Source organism: Micromesistius poutassou (assembly GCF_964030765.1).
Source record: "Micromesistius poutassou genome assembly, chromosome: 14".
Taxonomy (NCBI): domain Eukaryota; kingdom Metazoa; phylum Chordata; class Actinopteri; order Gadiformes; family Gadidae; genus Micromesistius; species Micromesistius poutassou.
In genome coordinates, this window is record NC_140284.1 from 16537956 (window position 1) to 16561256 (window position 23301).

Below are 23301 nucleotides of genomic sequence, written 5' to 3' on the forward strand. Positions count from 1 at the left end.
ACCACGTGACCCTCGAGCCTCTCGAGTGGTCCTCGGTGGGATGCTGACAGCATCCCTGGGAAATGGGTCTGGCTCCTGCGGTAGGAAGGATGGCACAAGAGGCGCGCTTTGATGTTGAGACGAGCAGAGGATAAACGAGCGCCCAAACTCAACGCGGGAACCTCGATACACAAAAAGGCAAACCAGGTTTAACCAATTACGTTCGCCCAATAGTTTTCCGTGGAAATAGAAAAAAAAAACATAGTTTATAATGAATTGTTCGAACGGAGGGCGTCTGCTCGTGTTGTAGGCTGTCTGTAGGTGTAACCACGGCGGAATCCCGCATCTGACGTCGCGTTTTTCCAAAAGCGTGAACATTTTGGAGCCAGGAGCAGCGCAGGTTTCGGGGGTTATTTTATTACTCAACATTTTCTGAACTTCACCCGAGGCGTCGACATGGGGGACTCGTCGGAGTGCGGCGTTAAAGTGATGTGCCGATTCAGGCCACTCAACGACTCTGAACTCTCCAGGGGGGATAAATATATCCCCAAATTTAAGGGGGAGGATACTGTGGTCATTACGGTGAGTGGATGCGGTTTGTTGTCTTTCTACAAAACCACAACATTCACACACGTGTCCGTGCGTCTATCACAGGGTAGGCCTGCATGGATGTCTCATTAGAGGTGGTGCCTTCTGAGGAGTTTGTCTGGGCTTCACGTTGGCTCGCCTTTTTGGGATATGTTCAACTAATATGGATTATAAAAAAACTGTTGTTTTGGGGTCTGTGCTGCGCATTCTCGTGGGTTCGCCTACATCTAGGTGAATTGCCCCCTTTCTGTCTGTTGGATATGGAGATTTGTATTAGGCCTACTACCACATCCTCAAAAAGTCAATAATCCAAGAGATCAAACTGAATCCTCAAATTAAAATGAAGTTAAGCTAGTTAAGAGTCTGACAATTCTCATCATCTCGCTCATATCTCATTCTATCATCGTATTGCTATCTAATTACATGATCTCTTCATCTGCCAGACGACAAAGAGCTCCTAATCAACAAGGTCTCTGTTTCCTTCTTCCCCTCTCAATAGTATTACTGGAATTACTGTCCTAACTGGTATTACTGGAATGATACATATAGACTGAACTGCAGCGCTAGGAACATGTTAAGTATATGCAAACTATAGTTTGTATATTATGACTAATTATTAGGTTTTACATAATTTTGCTTGGCATTACTTGAAACAATATTATATGATGTAGCCTTGTCAACCAACAATTAAATAAGACATATCAATTACGACCTGAATAAAGTTTGCTTGATATTTATTAGGGTATTTTTGACGAATACAATATATATTTATTTAAAGGTTTAATTTATTCCTTTTGTAGCTTGCTTGTATTCCTCGAGTGAATAGCTAACTACCAAGGTCTTACCACCTCATCTGAGATATTCGAATGCTTCATTTCATAAAAAGAAACAGAACAAATGTGTAAATGCACTTGAAAAAAAAACAATACTAAATTCTAGTTGCATTCCTTGATTGAGAAAGCTGGACATAGCCAATTGATCTTCTGCTCTCTGTATGAAAGCTTTTGTATTGTCTGGAATCACAATACACATATTGTTGTTAAAGCCGGGTTAATAACCATACTCCTTCATCCCCAGTAAGCAAAAAAAAAACACTCCTTTGTGTGTTTTCAAGCAAACAGCGATGGAGATGATGGAAATGTACGCCTGCTTGGCCGCTTCATTCAGCCTGAATAGAGCCCATTACTGTCTTTTTGATGTCTAAATTCATGAGTGAATTCTCCCAAATTGGCCAGGTCGCTACAGCAGACGGGGACCTCTAAATGTAGGAGTATAGGAAGAAGGGATCTGGGGTAGAGGGGCCAGAGTCTAGCCAGCGTGAATAAGTATCCTCGCTAATGGCCGGAGGATGGAGGCGATGAGGGAGGGGGGCGGGGGCAATATAAAGGTATTCACCACTGAATCAAAAGGAGCCTGCCTCGGCTGTCTGTGCTAGCTATGTAAATTATATCAGCTATATTTACTAGCTATTATATTAATAATAATAACACATGATGCACTCATGACATCTCCTCCCTGCTGATAGTGATTCAGTCCTATACGCTTCATGTTATTGACCAGTCTAATGTATTGATTTCACAGAATTTATGCTGACCTTTCTTTTGAAGGGACGTATGGGGACCTATAGAGAAAATTGTATAGCAAAAATACATGACCTATATAGTATTTGGTAAGGCTGTTGCTATTGGAACCCAATTGTATTGGAGATATTCTCCAACACCTTAGTTCTAGTATCCATGGTGTTGTAGTACCAGTTAAGCCAGCAATATAGAGCAGACAAGCATATTTATAGGAATCAGCACACTTCCTCCTTCTCCACCTTCTCCTCCTAGTGCTGGTCGTCCTGGCAATCAGCAATCCGCTGTATCCTGGTCTCTCTGAGGACCCCTGGGGCACACAGGCTCACAGATTAGGCTGCCTGCATAATGTAAAAAAAAAAGATTTAGGGTTAGGGTAAGGAAAATGTCATTATTACCCACATATTTGACCATTAGACACTTATGGCATATCATACTTAGCAATGTGCTATTAGACAGTATGTATCTCTCTATGGGAGTCCCACAGAACAGCTGCCTAGTTAAAAAAAATATCCATAGAGAACATGTTAAATAACCATATCTAAACTACGATATATCCTGTATCATACTGAGCACCACCTGTATACCAACAGTATATGTTGTGTTTCCATATGCTGAGGTGTGTGCAGTACTTAGCTGACCAGAAATGCAGTAGAGAGGCACAGCTAATTACCATTGGAGATGATCTGATAATCTCTATTCAATTCTCAAAAATGTGGGCCTATGAAATGTCATCATAATGGCAAATGCTCTGCACAATGTCTTCACTAAAACCTAAAGCAAAAATGTTGGGTTCTCTAATTTCTTGGAGGCTATTAATAGATATTCACATATGGACGCTTTTGCAACGGGACCTGTTGTCCACACACACACACAGCTCATTATGAGAAGACATCCATTGGCTGTTTTAATTGCAAACTGCAGCGTAACAAATTCTTTGTTATTATTAGCTACTGAATAATAAATGGTTACCCACGGTAACCCAGGCTTTGTTTAAACATGTATGGTGCTGGTGATGATTGGAGAAGGGTGAGGGGCGATGGCGGTGATGATGAGGACATATGGGCTCTTGGGGAGGGGTAATGGGTGGTGTGAATTAAATGTATGAAATGGGAAATGTCTAGCAGTCTGTCTGTCATATAAATGTGTATAAAGTCAAATTGTAGGTGGGTCCACACTCCCATTCAACATCTGCCGTTCTGAATTGAAATCGACAATACGTGTTTTGTTTGCTGGCTTCTGTTGTGGCCTTGTGGTTATGTTAATTGTATTGATTGGCTCCACCTTTGACATTTTTCTAAGCTAATCATTAAAGTGAGCTCATATATTACAATAATTGTAATAAAATGATAGCATCGTTTAAAAAGGAGGTGGCCACAATGTTTCCATGGACTAAATCACTCATACCCTAGGTTGATGTAGGCCTCCATGTATGTGTTACTCCTATAAGCCTACAGCTCCATACCAACATGTAGCCCCTGCAGCCAACAGATGGGCCTTTGGGGGAGGGGGGCTTCCCCAGACATGGTTGGGCTGGAGGGGCCTCTAGGGCCTGTGCACCAAGGCCTCCTCAAACAGAGGATTTGATAGCTACTGTTCTCTTTAAATCCATTTGAAACCTTCTGTCAAAGGTAGCTCTATACTGGTAGTCGGTTATTGTTCAGTACCGTGTTCTATAGGGGAAAAATATTAAAAAAATATTGCTTTTATATTTCATTACAATGCAATTACACTATTTTACACAGTTTATAATTGTCCAGGCTTATTTGTAGTGTGCGTCTGTGTGTGTGTGTGTGTGTGTGTGTGTGTGTGTGTAATATGTACATCTGTGTGTTTAGAGGAATGGTAAATGAATGAGCGTTGCACGGGGTCCCTGGGGTAATTTTGTCTCCATGGAGATAGGGGACAAGGGGTTAGTGGATATGATTGGTCGGGGAGTGGTCAGACACACGCCTCATCAGACGTTACAAAATGATTTGAGTGTGTTTGTGCGTGCACAAACGCACGCCCACGCATACACATGACAATAAAGGAATCAATCATGGTTTCATGAGAAGCAGCGACATTGTTTTAATCGTCTGCCGTCGTCTCCATCTCTGACACGACGGAACATGCTAGATGTAATTGGACGATCAACCTGCTGTGAGGTGAACATGCTCTTATCAAAGTATCAACGCCCCCTGTGTGTGTGTGTGTGTGTGTGTGTGTGTGTGTGTGTGTGTGTGTGTGTGTGTGTGTGTGTGTGTGTGTGTGTGTGTGTGTGGAAGGAGCATGTGGATTCAATCATGCAGGGCTCTTTCTGCTGGGCTGGGGGAACATCATGCATCACCGTGGAGAGGGGCCCCGGGGGGCCCGCATCAATTATTGACAGGACGACCAGCATGCCATTTTAGAGCCTGTGTGTGTGTGTGTGTGTGTGTGTGTGTGTGTAGGTCTCAAGCTTGGTCTTATGTAGACCTTTTGTATTCTATATCAGTGGACCAGGGCTCTTAGTTTAATGCAAAATAAATGGTGTGCACAACGGTTTGTAGTACAATGTGTGGCGTTAATGACCACACAATAGTATGATAATAATATACAGATTAATATACAGTCTTAGATAATAATATATATATACATGTAGATGTTTATTTAATGCCTTAATGCCAATAATAACTGATAATGTCACTAGAGGAGTCCAAAAAATATTCTTGCATTTTGAGCTGTCATCTCAACAGGCTGATCAACACGGTATGTGTTGGAGTCAGATTAACGTTGAGAAAGCGCTCTATCGTTCAGCAAACATCATGCTTAAGTCCTGTTTCATTTACTCAGGGACACCTGGCAGCCAATCAGCACAGCCTGCTACCAGCAGGATGCAGTTTCCGTGGCGACTGGCTTGTTCCTTATTGTAGAAACATTCCACTCTATATGCCCCCTCCCTTTCCCCTCTCTCTCTCTCTCTCTCTCTCTCTCTCTCTCTCTCTCTCTCTCTCTCTCTCTTTCTCTCTCCCTGTCCCTGTCTTTGTCTCTGGCTTGATTCCCAGCTCCCACTCTTCTCGCTATTACAGTATAATGTCATCAATAAGTACAGTATTACAATATAATGTCGTCAATAAGTACAGTATTACAGTATAATGTGTATGTTAAAACCGTCTGTAATTCACACTGCGTATGTGTCTGTGTGTTTTCTGCACATGAAAAGATGCTTTTTCAGTTCACTTTTCTTTCTTGGTGAACTGAGCAGCTATTCAAGATGGCGACGGGGATTCACCAGAGGAAAGGGTCAAGGAGAGGTCAGAGAGGGCTAGTCTCTTCTACCTAGCTACCTTAGCTCATTCTACACCGAGCAGGAAGATAGAATAAGATAGGGAGAGGGAATTGTCAATAACATTCATTTCAAGGTCGCGTGTCTCCTCTAACCAGACCTCGCCTTCGGAGGGGGTTGGGATTCAAAGTGTTGCCCCTGGGCTGTGGTTTGCTTCTAATGCAAATGAGAAGTCTTTGGCGCTGCATAGTTTAGGCATCAAAGTAAGAAATGTAAGGCGTGAATCGTGTAAATGCTGAACAGTATACATATCCTCTTTGTGTAAATGTCAGTATAGAGTTCTAGAAGTCTAACACCTATCACTACACCGTCCGATTTGCGTTTCTATCATGCTGGATTTTTGGATTTATCTAGACGTCATAGATGAACAATCTAGATTCATATATTTCCTTTTTAAGTAAAAGTCAATATATATGTAATATGATAGAAACGTCTCAGTTGGGCTAAGAATTCAAATCCTGCCTTGACTCCACGGTTGACAGCTGCCTGCATTTCATGTTGTATAGCTCACAGCTCATGCACTATTATTGCTTTTCATTGTATATATATTTAATTATAATTTCTTCACATTTATAGATATTGTATACATAAAGTCATTTTCTCAGTGCCTGAATATGCTTAGAATATAACCAGCCAGTGGAATTACGTGACACTGCGTCTTTTCTCGTTCTATTTATTGAATTGAATGACTCAGGTTTTGCTCTTTTTCCTGCAGGGCAAGCCCTATGTGTTTGACCGAGTCCTGCCCCCCAACACAGTCCAGGAGCAGGTGTACGACACCTGCGCCAAGCAGATTGTCAAAGGTTTCATTTTTTTGTTGAATGTATTCAATCAAAGCCTAGTCGCTTTTCAGTTCTTGCTCTTGTTGTATACTCCACCACAGCCACACCATTAGGAAGGTTTACTCAAACTCAAAGAGTGAAACTGAAACACAAACATAAATATATATCAGTTACAAAACTGGATGCACTAAAAATGCAAATACACAATATATTAACATTATCAGAATGATACCCTCCATGATTCTATAATAATAACATAATAGACTCACCGGGAGCAGGAGCACAATTTTGACTTTCCCTTGTGTCTTGCTGTGATGTTCAGCTTCACAGTGGAGACACAGGCAGTAGAGATTGCAGGTTGTTCAATATGATGCATGTGATCTAGTGTTGAAATCCTTGTCCAGTCTGTGCTAAATGAGGCCTGCTGCTGCTGCTGTGTTACAGATGTCCTGGGAGGGTACAACGGAACCATATTTGCCTACGGGCAGACATCATCCGGGAAGACCCACACCATGGAGGTCAGTCCCAGAATCTGTCCTCAAACATTCACCCTCAGAGCTTGTATTTGTTGGGTTCATTCAAACCTTTGAATCCTCCCATCTTAAACTATGTGTTTGTTCATTGTTGTGTTCTCCTAACTATGTACAGCTTTTCACAAAAAACAGAAGAAAGAGCTAAATGCTTTTGTTTCTATAAACAGTTTGAAATGCGACTCCTTGTGTTTTGATAAACAGTGAGCATTTAAAAGGACTCATGCCTAAGACATTATCTGTTGCTTCCCCCTTTCAACCCCAGTGATTTACTTTCAGATGTCAGTCTTCAGATGTCTGTCTTCAAAGCTAAAGCACATATATTTTCTTCACAGACCGTTTTATTGTTTCCATGACCAGGAAAAAATAGCCCCCTAGACATAAAACTGGGGGGAATTATTTTATTTATAATTTTGCACACTTCCGTTACCAGGGAAACAGGCGACCATTCTAGTTGTCCACAGCGATTATTTATAAAAAGGTGATTCAGAAAACATTTGCAGTCATAACCGCAGTCCGATATCTATAACCGCCACACCCAGAGCCCAAACCATTTCTCCCCGTGCTCAGCTCATTATTATTACAGAGTCAATAATCTTTTATTGCATTCATCTTCCCTGGGGAAGCTCCCTTGGGCCTGGAGCTTGGAATTGGATAGCAGATAGCAGAGTTAATAATGTCCACACAGGGAGCAGCAAACTATACACAATTTCAGAAGTGATTATGAATAAAATACTTGTTTACCTTACATATGGACATAACAGGAAAAATATCCTTGTGCCACATCGTAACGATGTAGTCACTATTCGTTCATTATTGTTCTACTGTCCATCATTGTTGGTCAGGTGTGTGTATGATGCACTTTAGCCTGTGGTCGTATTTTAACTTTAGCCTGTGCTCGTATATCCTCCCAGGGTAAGCTCCACGACCCCCACGGGATGGGCATCATCCCGCGCATCGCCACGGACATATTCGACCACATCTACTCCATGGACGAGAACCTGGAGTTCCACATCAAGGTAAAACACACACAGCCCCCCCCCCCCCCCAGGAAAGCGCTTCTCTTGGGCTGGCCTTGTTGGTTTCCTGAAAGCTTTTCACACTCTCACACTGTTTATTTTTGCTCTCAGTTCATTGGCTTCACTGAATGACATGAATAAATTAAAATCAAAACAACCCTGGAGTCAACACTAAGGCTTTTTGCCATTTCCAATATGGCGAAGGACATGAGCCATATGGTGTACAGTTCATCCAACTGCTGTGTGTGTGTGTGTGTGTGTGTGTGTGTGTGTGTGCCAGGAAGTGTATGTGTGCATGAACAAGCATGGTTCACCATTTTATAGAATAATAAAATTTGAATGCTTGTTTAACTTCATATTTATAAATAATGAACTTCTTTCTTCTCGATGCAGGTCTCTTATTTTGAAATCTACATGGATAAAATCAGAGATTTGCTTGATGGTAAGTGGTTAGCACACTGGCTAGCACGATCATTTCACATCTTTAGACTAAACATAAGAGTTTACAGCTGTAACCACTTTGTTTCCCTAGTGTCAAAAACCAACCTGGCTGTTCATGAAGACAAGAACAGAGTTCCGTTTGTCAAGGTGAGGCTGTATTCTTTATTTCTCTAAATATTGATATGTATCTATATATATATATATATATATAAAACCTCAAAGAAACCACATAGAAACCTAGAGAATTAAAATACAATAATGTGTAAGAATTGATGAATAACTAACTCATCTTCTCTCTCCCACTCTGTGTGTGTGTGTGTGTGTCTGTCTGTCTGTCTGTCTGTCTATTTGTGCAGGGCTGCACGGAGCGTTTTGTCTCCAGCCCGGAGGAGGTGATGGACGTCATCGACGATGGCAAGGCCAACCGCCATGTGGCCGTCACAAGTGAGCGAGCTGCCGTTTCTCTAACCAAACTGTCCACAACATCCGGTCGTTACTAGAGCAGTACTTCAGCGTGACACTAGCGACAATAGGAAAGGTATCAGGGTGACCAAAGCTGGGCATTCAACCTTCAGCTTCATCGATTTCGGCCGTTGTCCTGATGTTGAAAAAGTGTTTCAACTAGTCAACATTACACTTGTTTAACTTTTACATAGCTGTCGAGCTAGACCAGTCCACCCAAGCACAGCTCAAGCTCTACCCCTGACTCGTGATTGGCCTCCCCAAACTGTTGGGATCTCGCTCCATGTTCTCTTGTTGGCCAGTGGAGCACACAGCCAACAGAAGTGAGCCTTAGCAGTCGAGGCTGTGTCTGACCCAACCACTAGTTCCCCGACTGGTGAACCACCAGTGCCCGTGCATGCGTCACTGTGCTGGGCTCCGTCAGAACCCTCCGGAATCTCTCTCACCAGACATGAACGAACACAGCTCCCGCAGTCACAGCATCTTCCTGATCAACATCAAGCAGGAGAACGTGGAGACAGAGACCAAGCTGTCGGGGAAGCTCTACCTGGTGGACCTGGCCGGGAGCGAGAAGGTACTCCTCCCCTGTGCTCTCCCACATGTCTTTATGTGATGATAGAGGGGTCACTTGCTAAATAAGTGATCAAGGTACCCACAGGTAGCCTGATCAATAAGTGATACCATATTTTTGTCTAGTATACATGTCTAGTATGTACGTCTGTTATATTTAGTTGTTTCCAGAGCTTAGCCAAGCTACCAGCCCCCCACTAGGGTCCACTCCCACACTAAGGTCTAGCACAGCTAACATCTCCAGACTATAGCCTAGCCTAGCTACCAGCCCCAGATGAAATCCTGGCCTTCTTAGCAGCCTCAGACTATAGTCTTGCTTTCTACCAGCCCCAGACTATAGCCTAGGCTAGCTTCCAGCCTCAGACTACAGTTCAGCCTAGCCCAGCTACCAGGCCAAGCATAGTTACCAGTGACCGAAAGGATATACATGTTTACTGAATAGTAAAGGTAGGAAATAGATGACAAGATTTGCTGATTGTCATTTTATGTATCAGTTTATTAGATATGTATATATATATATATATATATATATATATATATATATATATATATATATATATATATGTGTGTATATATATATATATATATATATATATATATACTGTATATATATATTAGATAACACAACCCAGAAATTAATCTTCAATCCTTTTCAGCCCAGGCACATAAGGCTCATTCATACAAGTTAGCAGGCCTGAAATACAATGCTTATGGCTATGCAAACATGTAGGCCTACTTATGGTTTTTGCACACTGTGTAGTCACTGCAAAGTACTCAGTCACTGGCAGACCAATGGCCTGATGGACGGGAAGAGGCACTATGCGTCTTATTGATCGTGTTGCTTTGCATGTACATAATGTAGCATAGCTGCAGTCATTTCCACCTTCCAGTCATTTCCACCTTCCAGTCATTTCCTCTGACCTAGTTTTATCACAACACGCCACACCAACTATCACACCGTGGTATTAATACTCCTGACGCGCAGGTACTCTCACGTTGTTTGACACCCTGTGGGCCGTGTGTCCCTGGCCGTGTTTTCCAGGTCAGTAAGACGGGCGCAGAGGGATCCGTGCTGGACGAAGCCAAGAATATCAATAAGTCTCTGTCGGCCCTAGGGAACGTCATCTCTGCCCTGGCCGAGGGAACCGTGAGTTGTCTTCCTGTCTGTCCCTCTGTTTGACTGTCTGTCTGTGTGTCTCGTCGTTGTTGACTCTGGTGAGGAAAGAGGTTATTTGCCCCGGGGAGGGGTATCACTTGCAGGAAGGCATCGCTGTGCTCTTGCTCAGGAAGTGGGTTGTATATAATAGCGATATAATTTTACCAATGCCCAATATAGACTGCACGAAGACAGGAAGTCCGACCTCCCTAGGCGATATCCATTGTTTTGAGACTGATCCTGTATCTTTTAACAATTACAAATAAAAGTAACGTAATAAAAATTGTCGAGATTGGTTCATTGTCCAACAATAACCGTGTCTAGAGGGGAAAGACATGCATGCTGATAATGCATGAAAAATAAATCTTGACAAATTTATGAACTTGGTTTTCTTTGACACTCATTTTGCCAGCTGGTGAAACCATCGCTCCCCGCCAGGGTTTTACACATGCCCCTTTGTGATCGGTAGAAAACCCACGTGCCGTACCGGGACAGCAAGATGACCCGCATCCTGCAGGACTCTCTGGGCGGGAACTGTCGCACCACCATCGTCATCTGCTGCTCGCCGTCCGTCTACAACGAGGCCGAGACCAAGTCCACCCTCATGTTCGGACAGAGGTGGGCGCACTCTCCCAGACCCAACATCCACGCATTACACGCTGTACTGTCCGACCCCACTCCACATTTTAGTCGTCAAACAATTCATTTTCTGCATTCTTGAGAATTTTCCTGCACCAATTTTCTGCATCAATTTATTAACGTCTTTATTAATGTAAAGGAAAGCACACAACTTTAGGCACCAGGTGACACAAACAACACAACGTTTATTGCAATATAATGCAATAAGGCTCTCGGGCTCTCATGTGGTTGTGTGTGTGTGTGTGTGTCTGTGTGGTTTTGGGAGTGTGTGTGTGTGGTTGTGTGTGTGTGTGTGTGTGTGTGTGTGCCTCTTCAGCACACGGTGCTGAAGAGAAGAGGCAAAAGTCCTCTGCTTCTCTGATGTGGGGGGGGCTAATGCACGTGTTCTAAATATTGAGACCTGCATCCCCCCTAAATCGATGCTAATCTGTGCCTACGCCCTCTTTATAAATAATAATAATAAATATAATTAAAAAAATATATATAAAAAAAATAAATGATATACTCCCATCTCATATATTTTTGTATTATCAGTCCCACACAGTCACATGATAAAGAAAGCCCCGTGTTTCCTGGGTGTACAAGTCGGTCTGTCACCGTGTGCAGTGGCAGCTCCATTTAACGATGCGCTTAAAACGGAAGGGTTCTTTAAGGTGATTTATCTGTGTGTTGCTGCAGTGGGAGCCGTCCCCTGGTAGATTGGGCAGAGCAGACAGACATTAAGAGGCCATAATAACCGGCTGACACTGCTGTGACCTTCACCAGCCGGTGTCAGCAGAGGGACAGTCATCAGTCCTCTGGGTTTCTGTTTGAGGCTGGGTTGTAGAGAGAAATATCCGCATTTTCATGTACCAATGTGCTTTATTTTGATATAATGTAAAAATAGCTTTTATTTTAATTACATTTTTTTGTCTTTTTTATTCCTTTATTCCTATTCCTATTCCTACCCCATGATAATTTGGTGGATACATCCAATTAAACCTGGTGAGATGTCTCCGGGCAAAAAAAAATGACAATGACCTCTATGAGCACTATTATTTTTCGTAACTTGGTAGACGCTCTGCAATCTGCAGAAGGCTCAAGACAAAATAAAGTTTTCACATTTTCGTGTCCCAAATAGACTTGAGCCCCGAAGCAAGTAAAAAAAAAAAAAATACAGCGCGCTTTATTCAGACTCTGTGTGCTTTCAGGATAACAATGCAGTGCAGACACCTCTTCTGTCCCCTCTCACTGGGCATTTTTACACTGCCAAGCCTGTGCGGCCGGCGGCTTGGCACGCCCGGCAATTTCACTGTCTTGCCTGTGTAAAACCGAGAGGGTAAAACCCCCCGTCTTCACGGAGCGGGCTTTCTTCATTCACTGGAGAAGGCGGGGCTACGCACGGAGAGAGGAGGTCTCTTTAGAATCATTTGCATACAACTAATGTTTTTATTTTTTTATGATTCAAGAGATTTGCATGCAAGAATGAGTATACATCTGAGCGTAGGCTACAAACGCATTAACTATTTACAAGTGCTAAAACACGCACACATTCTTTATTTTGCTGACTTGTTTTTATCTCGACAAAAGCCTCGTGAGGAAAGTTCCACTGCGTCTTTCTCGTAAATGGTAAATGGACTGCATTTATATAGCGCATTTTCTGTAACCAGTGGCCACCCAAAGCGCTTTTCAATATTGTCTGACATTCACATTCACGTCAGCCATGCAAGACAACAGCCAGCACGTTGGGAGCAGTTAGGGTTAGGTGGCTTGCTCATGGACACCTCGACACTCAGCTAGGAGGAGCCGGGGATCGAACCACCAACCTTTGCGGTTACCAGCCAACCCACTCTACCCCCTGAGCTAATGCCGCCCCCTCGTAGATCGCACCGTCTTTCCCCGTCTTTGTTTAATGCGACTGCATCAAATTCTCTCATCTCTACATGATCAGCAGCTCGCGGATTTCACTGTCTCTCCAGTTAGAACTACTCGTGTTGATATCACTGCGTTGTCTCTGTCTAGACAATGCAGCAACACCTCTACCCAAGTCCCACCCCTGGAACCATGGAGCCGTCTCATCACATTTACATCAAAAATAAACCGCCAATGTGTGTAGGGTCCGAGGGGGTAAATTGGGGTGCTAGCTCAAGCCGGCAATTAACCTTAATTGACCATGCTGTAAAAACGTTTACTGTAAAACACATTCACCCGGCCCTCCGTCCTCCAGCCATCCCACGGTCCACCTATCCTGATCCGCTGCCACTGAACCCTAACCCCTAATGAACGCCCTGGCTCCTCTCTCCCAGGGCAAAGACCATCAAGAACACGGTGTCGGTGAACCTGGAGCTCACCGCCGAGGAGTGGAAGAAGAAGTACGAGAAGGAGAAGGAGAAGACCCGGGGTCTGAAGATCATGATCCAGAAGCTGGAGAACGAGCTCAAGCGCTGGAGGAAAGGTGCGGTGGAGACGTTTTTTCACCGGTTATACTGTGTCCTGGTGAGAGGGGAAACATGAGACGAATGGGAGGCGATCGAAGAGAGAGAGAGAGAGCAAGCAGAAAAGGAATGAGCGAGCGAGGGACTGAGAGAGGGGGTGAACAGGTAAGGGACAGGGTTAGTGCACCTTCAGAAAGAGAGAGAGAGAGAGAGAGAGAGAGAGAGAGAGAGAGAGAGAGAGAGAGAGAGAGAGAGAGAGAGAGAGAGAGAGAGAGAGAGAGAGAGAGAGAGAAACAAAGACAGCTTAGGCTTACAGCAACAAGACAGAGAGCCTGGGAGCATGTTTTGATAGGACGTGACTTGGGTTCCTAGTGGGGTTGTGTCTGGGCAGAATCCTAATATGCATGTTAGAGCGGTACACAGTCTCCTGAGCTGCACCCATGCACGGTGCATCATTATTTTTGCCTCATCTCGTTGCGCTCAATAAAGGGACATTATAAGAAACAGAAAACAGACATAATAAGAGGAACAGACGTTTACAGACAACGGCTCAATCTAGTTAGTGTTGTGTTGTGGGTTTGATGAGTATGAAACCTTTTTGGGGACATGGCTATATTATTCCTTTGTTCACATTGCGGAAGGTAAATTAATGTCAAAATAATGAATGTGATGAGCAACAAGAGACAAAATGGCGTACTAAATGGTAGCAAAAGAGTGGTACTTTGTCACAGCAGAATGTCTCACTCAGCAAAGAGGAGGCTGGCAGAATGTCTATCGCTATGGTTACCATCTCAGCAGGATGGCTGGATATGCCTTTTAGCCGCTTTCTGTCGACTCTACAGATCCTGATAGATACATACACTTACTGTACAGAGCCACACACATTTTTGATTGTTGTTAATATAAATCTCTATCGTATGTATCTTTCTTTCTCTCTCTATATCTCTCTCTCGTCTCGTCTCTCTCTTTCTCTCTATATATCTAAATCTGTCTGATTGATTGTTGTTAATATAATCTCTCTCGTATGTATCTTTCTTTCTCTCTCTATATCTCTCTCTCGTCTCGTCTCTCTCTCTCTCTCTCTCTCTCTCTCTCTCTCTCTCTCTCTCTCTCTCTCTCTCTCAGGCGAGGCCGTTCCGGTGGAGGAGCAGCTGAGCAACAAGGAGAGCAAGCGTGGCGGCGGCGGCGGCGGTGGCAGCGAGGCCACGCCCACCATCGAGGCGCTGGCCCCTCCCACCGCCCCCCTGGCGGACGAGGAGAAGGCCCAGTATGAGAACCTCATCACTGAGCTCTACCAGCAGCTGGACGACAAGGTGGGCTCCCACACATGAACGCACACCGCTGAGTGAAGGAGGAGCACAGAGTCGCTTACAGGCGTCCAAACCACAGCCAGAGGTCGGAAAACTGTACTAAATATACTAAACGTGTAAATATAGAAAATACACACATATAGAAAGACTTCAGTGCTAAAGGAAATTAGTTGAAATGCTTGTTTGCCAGCAATGTACTTTGTATGATATCGTATGAGATACAATACGATATGACAATATTGGTGGGGTCTCCGGAACTCCGGAACGTAACTCCGGAATAACAATAGTATTCAAGGCCTTTCCATTTTGTATGTCCAGAGGCAAATGAGTCAGTGAATAAATAATGAACCAGTCAGAATCATTTTAACCTTGTGTATATGGTACATTAGGATTATCTATCGGGCCTGGCTAATTCATTGTTTGTAAATGAGCATGCGGGCATCCTGTAACACGAGGTGATAATGCTGACTCACTGTGTCCATGTTCAGGACGATGAGATCAACCAACACAGCCAAACGTCTGAGAAGCTCTCAGAGCAGATGATTGATCAAGATGAGGTAAGCCTGGTCATATATAGCATCCTCTCCTCCAGTGAAACCCCGCTGGCCTACGGTGGTCAACGCTATCCCGTCTAGGTCGAATTACCCTGATTTTATCGAAGCTTACATTTATTTATATACTGTAGCACATGACTGTTCCATCGGCGAAGGTCTACAACAGGCTTAGATGTAAACGCCCAAACAGTACGTTGAACATAATGCACTAAGAAAACGAAACTAGATTAAATACCTTTGTACTCTAGCACCATCTTGTGGCAGGCAACGTACTCATTTGAACGTGTCTTGAGTTTTTTTTTCTATTATAACCCGGTCATACATTACCCACCTACTCACGGCCCTGCATCACAATAATCGCCTGAAAGCAATTTTCTAGAAAGTGTTTGCTTTGAGTGTGGCGGCTGTCTCCATAGCAACACTGCGGCAGTATTTCAAGTACCGCTGAAGAGCAGGTAGCTTTTGAAAATGGTTTACCTGTCAGAAGAAACAACAGTCGCTCTATAATTTAGTCTTTTGTAGATAAGTGCTCCTTTATAATGTCAGGATATCCCAGGAGAGCCATCGGATCGACCGGGATTCCGATTGATATTTTAGCCAAACATGCATCCATTTCCTTTGCTGCCATCAATTAATAAAATTCTCTGTCCATCATAATTCCATTTACCACACATCCATCTCCACATCCATCCAACCATCTATCTACACATAAATCCATCCCTTCACACATCCATTCACACATCCATCCACCCACACATCCATCCACACATCCCTCCACACATCCATCCATCCACCCATCTGTCCAGATGCTGGCCTCCTCGCGCCGTGACCACGAGCGCCTGCAGGAGGAGCTGTCGCGCATGCAGAGGGAGAACGACTCGGCCAAGGAGGAGGTGAAGGAGGTGCTGCAGGCCCTGGAGGAGCTGGCCGTCAACTACGACCACAAGAGCCAGTCGGTGGAGAACATGAACCGCCACGCCGTGCAGCTGAACGAGGAGCTCAGCCAGAAGACGGTGAGGCTCGCCCCCCCCCCCCCCGGTCCGAGCGTCGCACGTCCCCGTCAAAGAACGGACCTCCTGTGTCAATGCATGAGGGGGAAATGACTTGAAGGGGGGGTTTTTGCTGTGCACATCATTTCACATCCTGAAGGAGGAGCAGCTTTCTGTTTCATCGCTGCAGCCCCCCTTTGTGGCCAATAAATGAACTGCATCAAATATCATCTGTGACACATCTCACATGGGAAACATGCTGCGTTTTGATGAGGTTACCAACCAAACAAGCAAATATGCAAATATAAGAAATATACCATGGCAGACGTAGAGACAATTGGTTTTCCCCAAATTCAATGTGTGTGTGTGTGTGTGTGTGTGTGTGTGTGTGTGTGTGTGTGTGTGTGTGTGTGTGTGTGTGTGTGTGTGTGTGTGTGTGTGTTTCAGAATGACCTGCAGGGCGTGCAGAGGGATCTGACCACGCTGCAGGAGATGAGCAGTCACCACAAGAAGAGATCAGCTGAGATCCTCAACCTGCTGCTCAGGGACCTCAGCGACATAGGCAGTGTCCTGGGCACCAGCGACCTCAAAGCAGTAAGCCTTTATATATACATATACATATATATAGTGGTATCAAAGCAGTAGGCCTTTATATATACATATAAATATATATAGTGGTATCAAAGCAGTAAGCCTTTATATATACATATAAATATATATAGTGGTATCAAAGCAGTAAGCCTTTATATATACATATACATATATATAGTGGTATCAAAGCAGTAAGCCTTTATATATACATATACATATATATAGTGGTATCAAAGCAGTAAGCCTTTATATATACATATACATATATATAGTGGTATCAAAGCAGTAGGCCTTTATATATACATATAAATATATATAGTGCTATCAAAGCAGTAAGCCTTTATATATACATATAAATATGTATAGTGGTATCAAAGCAGTAAGCCTTTATATATACATATAAATATATATAGTGGTATCAAAGCTGGGAGGGAAACCTTTAATACCACTGTATGTTTGTATACAGTAATAAAAATATACAGGTACCATGATATCAAAGTCGTTAGACACCCTTATATAATTATACAGTTGTATCAAAGCTGGGAGGGACCCTTATATAAACATGCAGTGATATCAAAGTCATCAAGTGAAATGTATGACTTTGATATCGCCATGATGCGCCGTGATGCGTCCTTCTTGAGGTGCACAGACGGTACCCCCATATATCTCCTGCTCTGTAGTGTGTGCACTGTGTGTGTATTTGTTAGAAATGTTGTGTGTGTGTGTGTGTGTGTGTGTGTGTGTGTACTTGTGTGTGTGTGTGTGTGTTGCAGTCCATTCACGGTCCATGACAGATATAGTCGACATTTCGCCATAATGTTGCTGTGGACTGGCAGCTCGCACACTCTAATGCAGCGGCATGACTAGGATGATACATCACCACATGAACCAATGTGCCAGGGCTTGTGATTTAGCCCCTTGAGGTTGGACTGGTCATGTCAGTGTCGGTCCCCAGGGGGAGTTGTTCCCTGTATCCCTGGGTCTCTCTGCTCACCTCTCCCGTGGGTCGCTCTGTGCTCAGATGACCGAGTCCAGCGGTGTCATGGAGGAGGAGTTCACCATGGCCCGCCTGTACGTCAGCAAGATGAAGTCTGAGGTCAAGTCCCTGGTGAAGCGCAGCAAGCAGCTGGAGAGCAGCCTGTCCGACACCAGCCACAAGGCGCAGGCCAGCGACAAGGAGCTGGCCTCCTGCCAGATGCTCATCTCCCAGGTAACCGGCGCCGAGACACCAAAGCCCTTTTGGATGTTAGTTGACAGCTCGTTCCACAGCGTACTCCCTAGTAGCCACCACTTCCCCCGTTGTACCCATAGCAAGACGGCAGAAATACCCCTCATTTAGTGTGCTGGATAAACAGCTCACGTCTGATTAATCTTGAACTCATTACTGATAACTTCTTACTTACTTGTTTATGCTATCGGCTCATTTTGGCACCTATTGCCCTCCTAACCATCCCTGGATGATCCCTGGTTTCGTCCTTGAGATTCAGAGTGTTTCCTTGCCCTTTAGAAGGCGTGGGTTGAGGGTGGGGGTGGCTCACTGTGGCCTGTGAGCCCTTTGAGACTGGAACTTTGATTAGATATTGAGTAACACGTGAGCCGAAGGTTCTGGGTTCATGGTTCTGCCCTCCAACAGCACCAGGCCAAGATCAAGTCTCTGACGGACTACATGCAGAACGTGGAGCAGAAGAAGAGACAGCTGGAGGAGAGCCAGGATGGGCTGATGGAGGAAGTGGCCAAACTGAAGGCTCAAGGTTCGCCTTAGTAATATAATAGGACTAATAATATAACAACTAAGGAAACAGCCTCAAAAATGTTAGATCTGGAAAAAAATATTTGCAGTTTGATACAATCCTCATCGGTAAAGACACAGTACGTATTTTGATTTTAAATAGGCAGATTGGAAAAATGGATTGAAATATGAAAGTGAAAACGACTTGCGAAGACCGTAGTGAAGAGATGGTCTTTGTGTCCTCAGGGAAAGTACAAGAGGTGGATGTGATGGACAAGGAGAAGGAGCACATGGCCATACTACAAGACGCCGTGGAGATCAAGGTATTACTTATTTTTTATTTCCTTTTATCCTCTCCGACGACCACTTCTACGCTTTGCCAGAACCTCAGGGCTCGTTCACATCACTCCCATGGCTCCCACAGAGAACCCTGGAGGAACAGATGGAGAACCACCGAGAGGTCCACCAGAAGCAGCTCTCCAGGCTCCGGGACGAGATTGAGCACAACAAGAGGAGTCTGGACGAACTCCGAGAGTGAGCGCACACGCAGCACACTCACCGCTCACCGTTTCACTATCCTTTAGATAAGAGCTGGGGGGGAGGAACGTCCATTATCCGTCCAAGTAGATACGTGGTCCTCTTCACGTGGTGATGGAGACGGCTTTCTGAATCAGTGCCACATAAGGCTCACTTACTTAGTAACATACAACATGCACAGGAAATCGTTATGCTATATAGGCGTGAGCGGCATACATGAGATTGGTTGGGCTACTGTATATAGGATCGGAACCTTATGAATTACGTTTTTGAAATTGAAATTAGGAAAGACATTTTGCAACACACTTCAGCAGGTGCCTGAGATTATTCCGTACGAACCATTGACATGTCATTCATTTACATGTATTTTGATGACTAGAATGACTTGAATTGACTCGATGAAGTCAACTCTTTGAAACGCTGTCTGAAGTGATGTGTGATGTACGTGTGTGTGTGTGTGTGTGTGTGTGTCTCCCCCAGTCTGAACCAGGGCCTGCAGCTGGAGCAGGAGAAGATGCACGCGGACTACGCCAAGCTGAAGGCAGAGGAACAGGAGAAGGAGAGGAGGCTCCAGAAGCTCATGTAAGCGTCTCATCACAGGCTCGACTCAGCGTCCCTCCGCTCTGATGTAACCATGGTAACCACTTGCACTTGCGCACTTTGTCCCGCTCAGGTTTACCAATGAAAAGAGAGAGCAAGCGAAAGACGACCTGAAGGGTCTGGAGGAGACAGTGGTATGTTATTGACATTAACATGTTAATGTTATTGATCAATCTGTGCACCAGGCTTTGGATTCAGGAGCTTTAATATCTAAAATTCCTTGCATGACAGCCTGCAAATATTATAAAATGGCATGAATGGAAAACAACAACCTTTGAACTTTTTTTCAGAATATAACTTTATACTTCATCCTTTTTTTTGGTTATTTACTTTGAACTTCCTTGCATGATGTCTGTAATGTCTGTAAACAACGAGAGCTAAATTGCTAAATTGCTTGTTATGCGTAAGCCTATTTATTCCTATGTGCTAGGAGAACTCTTGCTAACTCCAACATGTTTTCACCTTGTTAGACCAAAGAGCTGCAGACACTTCTCAATCTCCGCCAGCTGTTCATTGATGACATGGGCCTGCGAGTGAAGAATGTAAGTATTGACTGTACTGTAAACATACACCCTAACCAAGTTTGCAGGCCTGACCTCCTTTAATCTATGATAAGTGCACAGACATGCTCAACAATTAAGCATAAACAAAACCTATGTTGTTGCCGCAGTGTTCCAATCATGCAAATATTATATATTATATATTACTTCTTTCTTGTATGTACTCTCCAAAAAACATTTTTGTAGGATACAAACTTGAAATGATAAAAGTGATAGTACAACACAGTAGGCCTACAAACACACACACACACACACACACACACACACACACACACACACACACACACACACACACACATTACTATAGAGTATGAAAGCATTCCATATTGCCATAGTCAAACCAGCTCTGTTGTGGATGTCCCCAGATAACAGAAGACTGTTGCTGGTGGAGGTTCAGTTGGTCTTATGGAGCACCATGCAGATTCTTAGTCTCAATTTCAAATTACTGAATTCAAGATTAAATGTTAGTGTTACATTATTTCTAGTTTGCCCTTCAAGTTCACAAAGAGGCCTTTGTGTCAATCTGGAGAAAGCACGCATTGAATTAGACTAGTTGCTCCATACTAAGTGTCCTGAGTATCTTGGAACACATACCAAGTGAGAAGTAGAGAGAGAAAGGCATTTCAGACCTTCCCTTGGAATTAACTCAACACAGCCATCACTTTAATAAACAAGATTAGTTCAAATGCCTGAATAATTAAACACATCCAGGGAAGACTCAATCAACATCAACAAATCATACTTTGAACATATCTGATGGCTGCAGGGAAGAAGTTACAAAGAACAAGTTCATGTGCTTACCGACGATCTAATGATCTGGTTTTAATTGAGGCGTTGTATACCGCATTATATAACCGCATTCCCATCTGTTTCATCTATTGTGCGTCCTCATTCCTGTCCAATCAGAGTGCAGAGAATGACAGCGATGAGGCGGGAGGAAGTCTGGCTCAGAAACAGAGGATTGTCTTCTTGGAGAACAATCTGGAACAGCTCACTAAGGTCCACAAACAGGTAGGATAAGATAGACCAGATCTCTCACACACACACACAACGACACACACACACGCACACACACACACACACACACATACACACAACATTTCTAACAAATACTGAATACACACACAGTGCACACACCACCACCACCACCACCACCACCACCACCTCCACCACCACCACCTTCTCCTAACGCGGCCTCTGTGCTCCAGCTGGTCCGGGATAACGCGGACCTGCGCTGTGAGCTGCCCAAGCTGGAGAAGCGGCTGCGGGCGACGGCGGAGCGGGTCAAGGCCCTGGAGGGGACCCTGAGGGCGGCCAAGGAGGGCGCCATGAAGGACCGCAAGCGCTACCAGCAGGAGGTGGACCGCATCAAGGAGGCGCTGCGCTCCAAGAACGTGGCCAGGAGGGGGCACTCCCAGATAGGTGGGGCGTCGTGGGAGTGGGGGGGGGGGGTTGGTTGTCAGCATTGTCGTCATGGCAACTAGAGCCCTCTATCTCAAAAGGCCTCACAGGCCCGGTCCTATGGTCATAACCTTGATTGTTGTCAAAGTATTGTGTACTTTCATTTCATTAAACTTTTTTCGAAAAATTAACTCGGTCGTTAAAGTAGAAAAAAATGACATGAAAATAAATAAGCAAAAATTCAGTCTTCAGTTGCCGCATTACAGCCTCCATAATGTGTTTCCCTCTGCTCTCCCACACAGCCAAACCTATCCGCGCCGGCCATCACCACCAGCCGCAGCCTTCCTCCTCCTCCTCTTCCTCGCCCTCCATCCGTGGCAGCGGCGCTAGCAGCAGCAGCAGCAGCGCTAGCCGCGGCGTCTCCAGCCCCCGTCACCACCACCCCAGTCAGCACCACCCCGGTCTGCACCGGGCGCAGCCTCAGCAGCCCTACCCTCACCCCCAACAGCACCGCAGCAAGTAGACAGGTGGGTGGAGCCAAGGTGGACCAAGGCACAGGGGGGGGGGGGGTGGAGCTAAATAGGACTAAAGTGCTAGGGTGGGTGGAGCCAAAGTCGAATAACGACCTGGTTGGGTGGAGCCAAGGTGAACTAAAAACGTGGGTGGGTGGAGCCAAGATTGAGTAATTTCCTGGGTGGGTGGAGCCATGGTGGACTAAGGTCCTGTGTGGGTGGGGCCAAGGTGGACTAAGGTCCTGTGTGGGCGGGGCCAAGGTGGACTAAGGTCCTGTGTGGGCGGGGCCAAGGTGGACTAAGGTCCTGTGTGGGCAGGGCCAAGGTGGACTAAGGTCCTGTGTGGGCGGGGCCAAGGTGGACTAAGGTCCTGTGTGGGCGGGGCCATTCATAAAAAGTATCATGTTTTCAAGCCTCTATTGGGTTTGAGAGCAGTGTGGGACGTGGCCTCACCACAGGTTAGTGGGTACTGTATCCTGCTTTGGAAAGCATGGGAACCAGGCGCTTGGACGGGAGTAGAGCAGAGACAGAGAGTGTTGAGACAGGAAGTCTGGACACTTTAACATGAATGGAGATCAATAACCACTCACTGCAATCCAGGTTCCCACACTTACACTAGCGCCCTTCTTTTTTGATGATTTAATACAACAGCGCCGACATGACTTGAATGCTTGATTCAGGGACAAATCGAATGAGAGTTTCCTTTCTTTACATTCCTGGTTTTTAACGTCATGGTGGCACTGGAGAGAGCCCTGTGCCGATTCCTCATTGTCCTCCTTCAGAAAGGATTAATCAGGTTGATTTAATTGCCGTCAGCCCGCTCTCCTTCAATTGGCCCTTTGTTAAGATGAATCCCCCTCGGTCAGAGAATCCAGAATAATTAATTACATTTCAAAGACATTCAGGATTCAATCTGTCCTGAGGAGGCCATGGGAACGGCCCCAGTAGGTGGCCATTGGTGTTTGTGCCCAGCTAAGCCAGTCTTGGACCTGCACATCCATATTCAGCCCCGTGAACAAGAGCAGGACCTTTTGGTGCAAAAGGCAACATCTGT

The 23301-nt window shown here is 44.8% G+C and overlaps 1 protein-coding gene across 1 annotated transcript; it reads left to right on the forward strand.

Annotated features, from left to right (window-relative positions):
* Positions 1-435: 435 nt before the first annotated feature.
* Positions 436-22258, forward strand: kif5c (kinesin family member 5C; the record flags this gene model as incomplete). The annotated part of the gene is made up of 25 exons (XM_084478187.1): positions 436-561; positions 6167-6254; positions 6678-6751; positions 7678-7782; positions 8176-8224; positions 8315-8370; positions 8580-8667; positions 9135-9259; positions 10298-10402; positions 10881-11029; positions 13336-13484; positions 14590-14777; positions 15263-15331; positions 16135-16341; positions 16765-16911; positions 17930-18118; positions 18542-18659; positions 18884-18960; positions 19062-19171; positions 19655-19756; positions 19848-19908; positions 20245-20316; positions 21241-21345; positions 21543-21756; positions 22038-22258. The coding sequence occupies 25 exons, from the start codon at positions 436-438 to the stop codon at positions 22256-22258; spliced, it is 2994 nt and encodes a 997-aa protein (XP_084334313.1).
* Positions 22259-23301: the final 1043 nt, after the last annotated feature.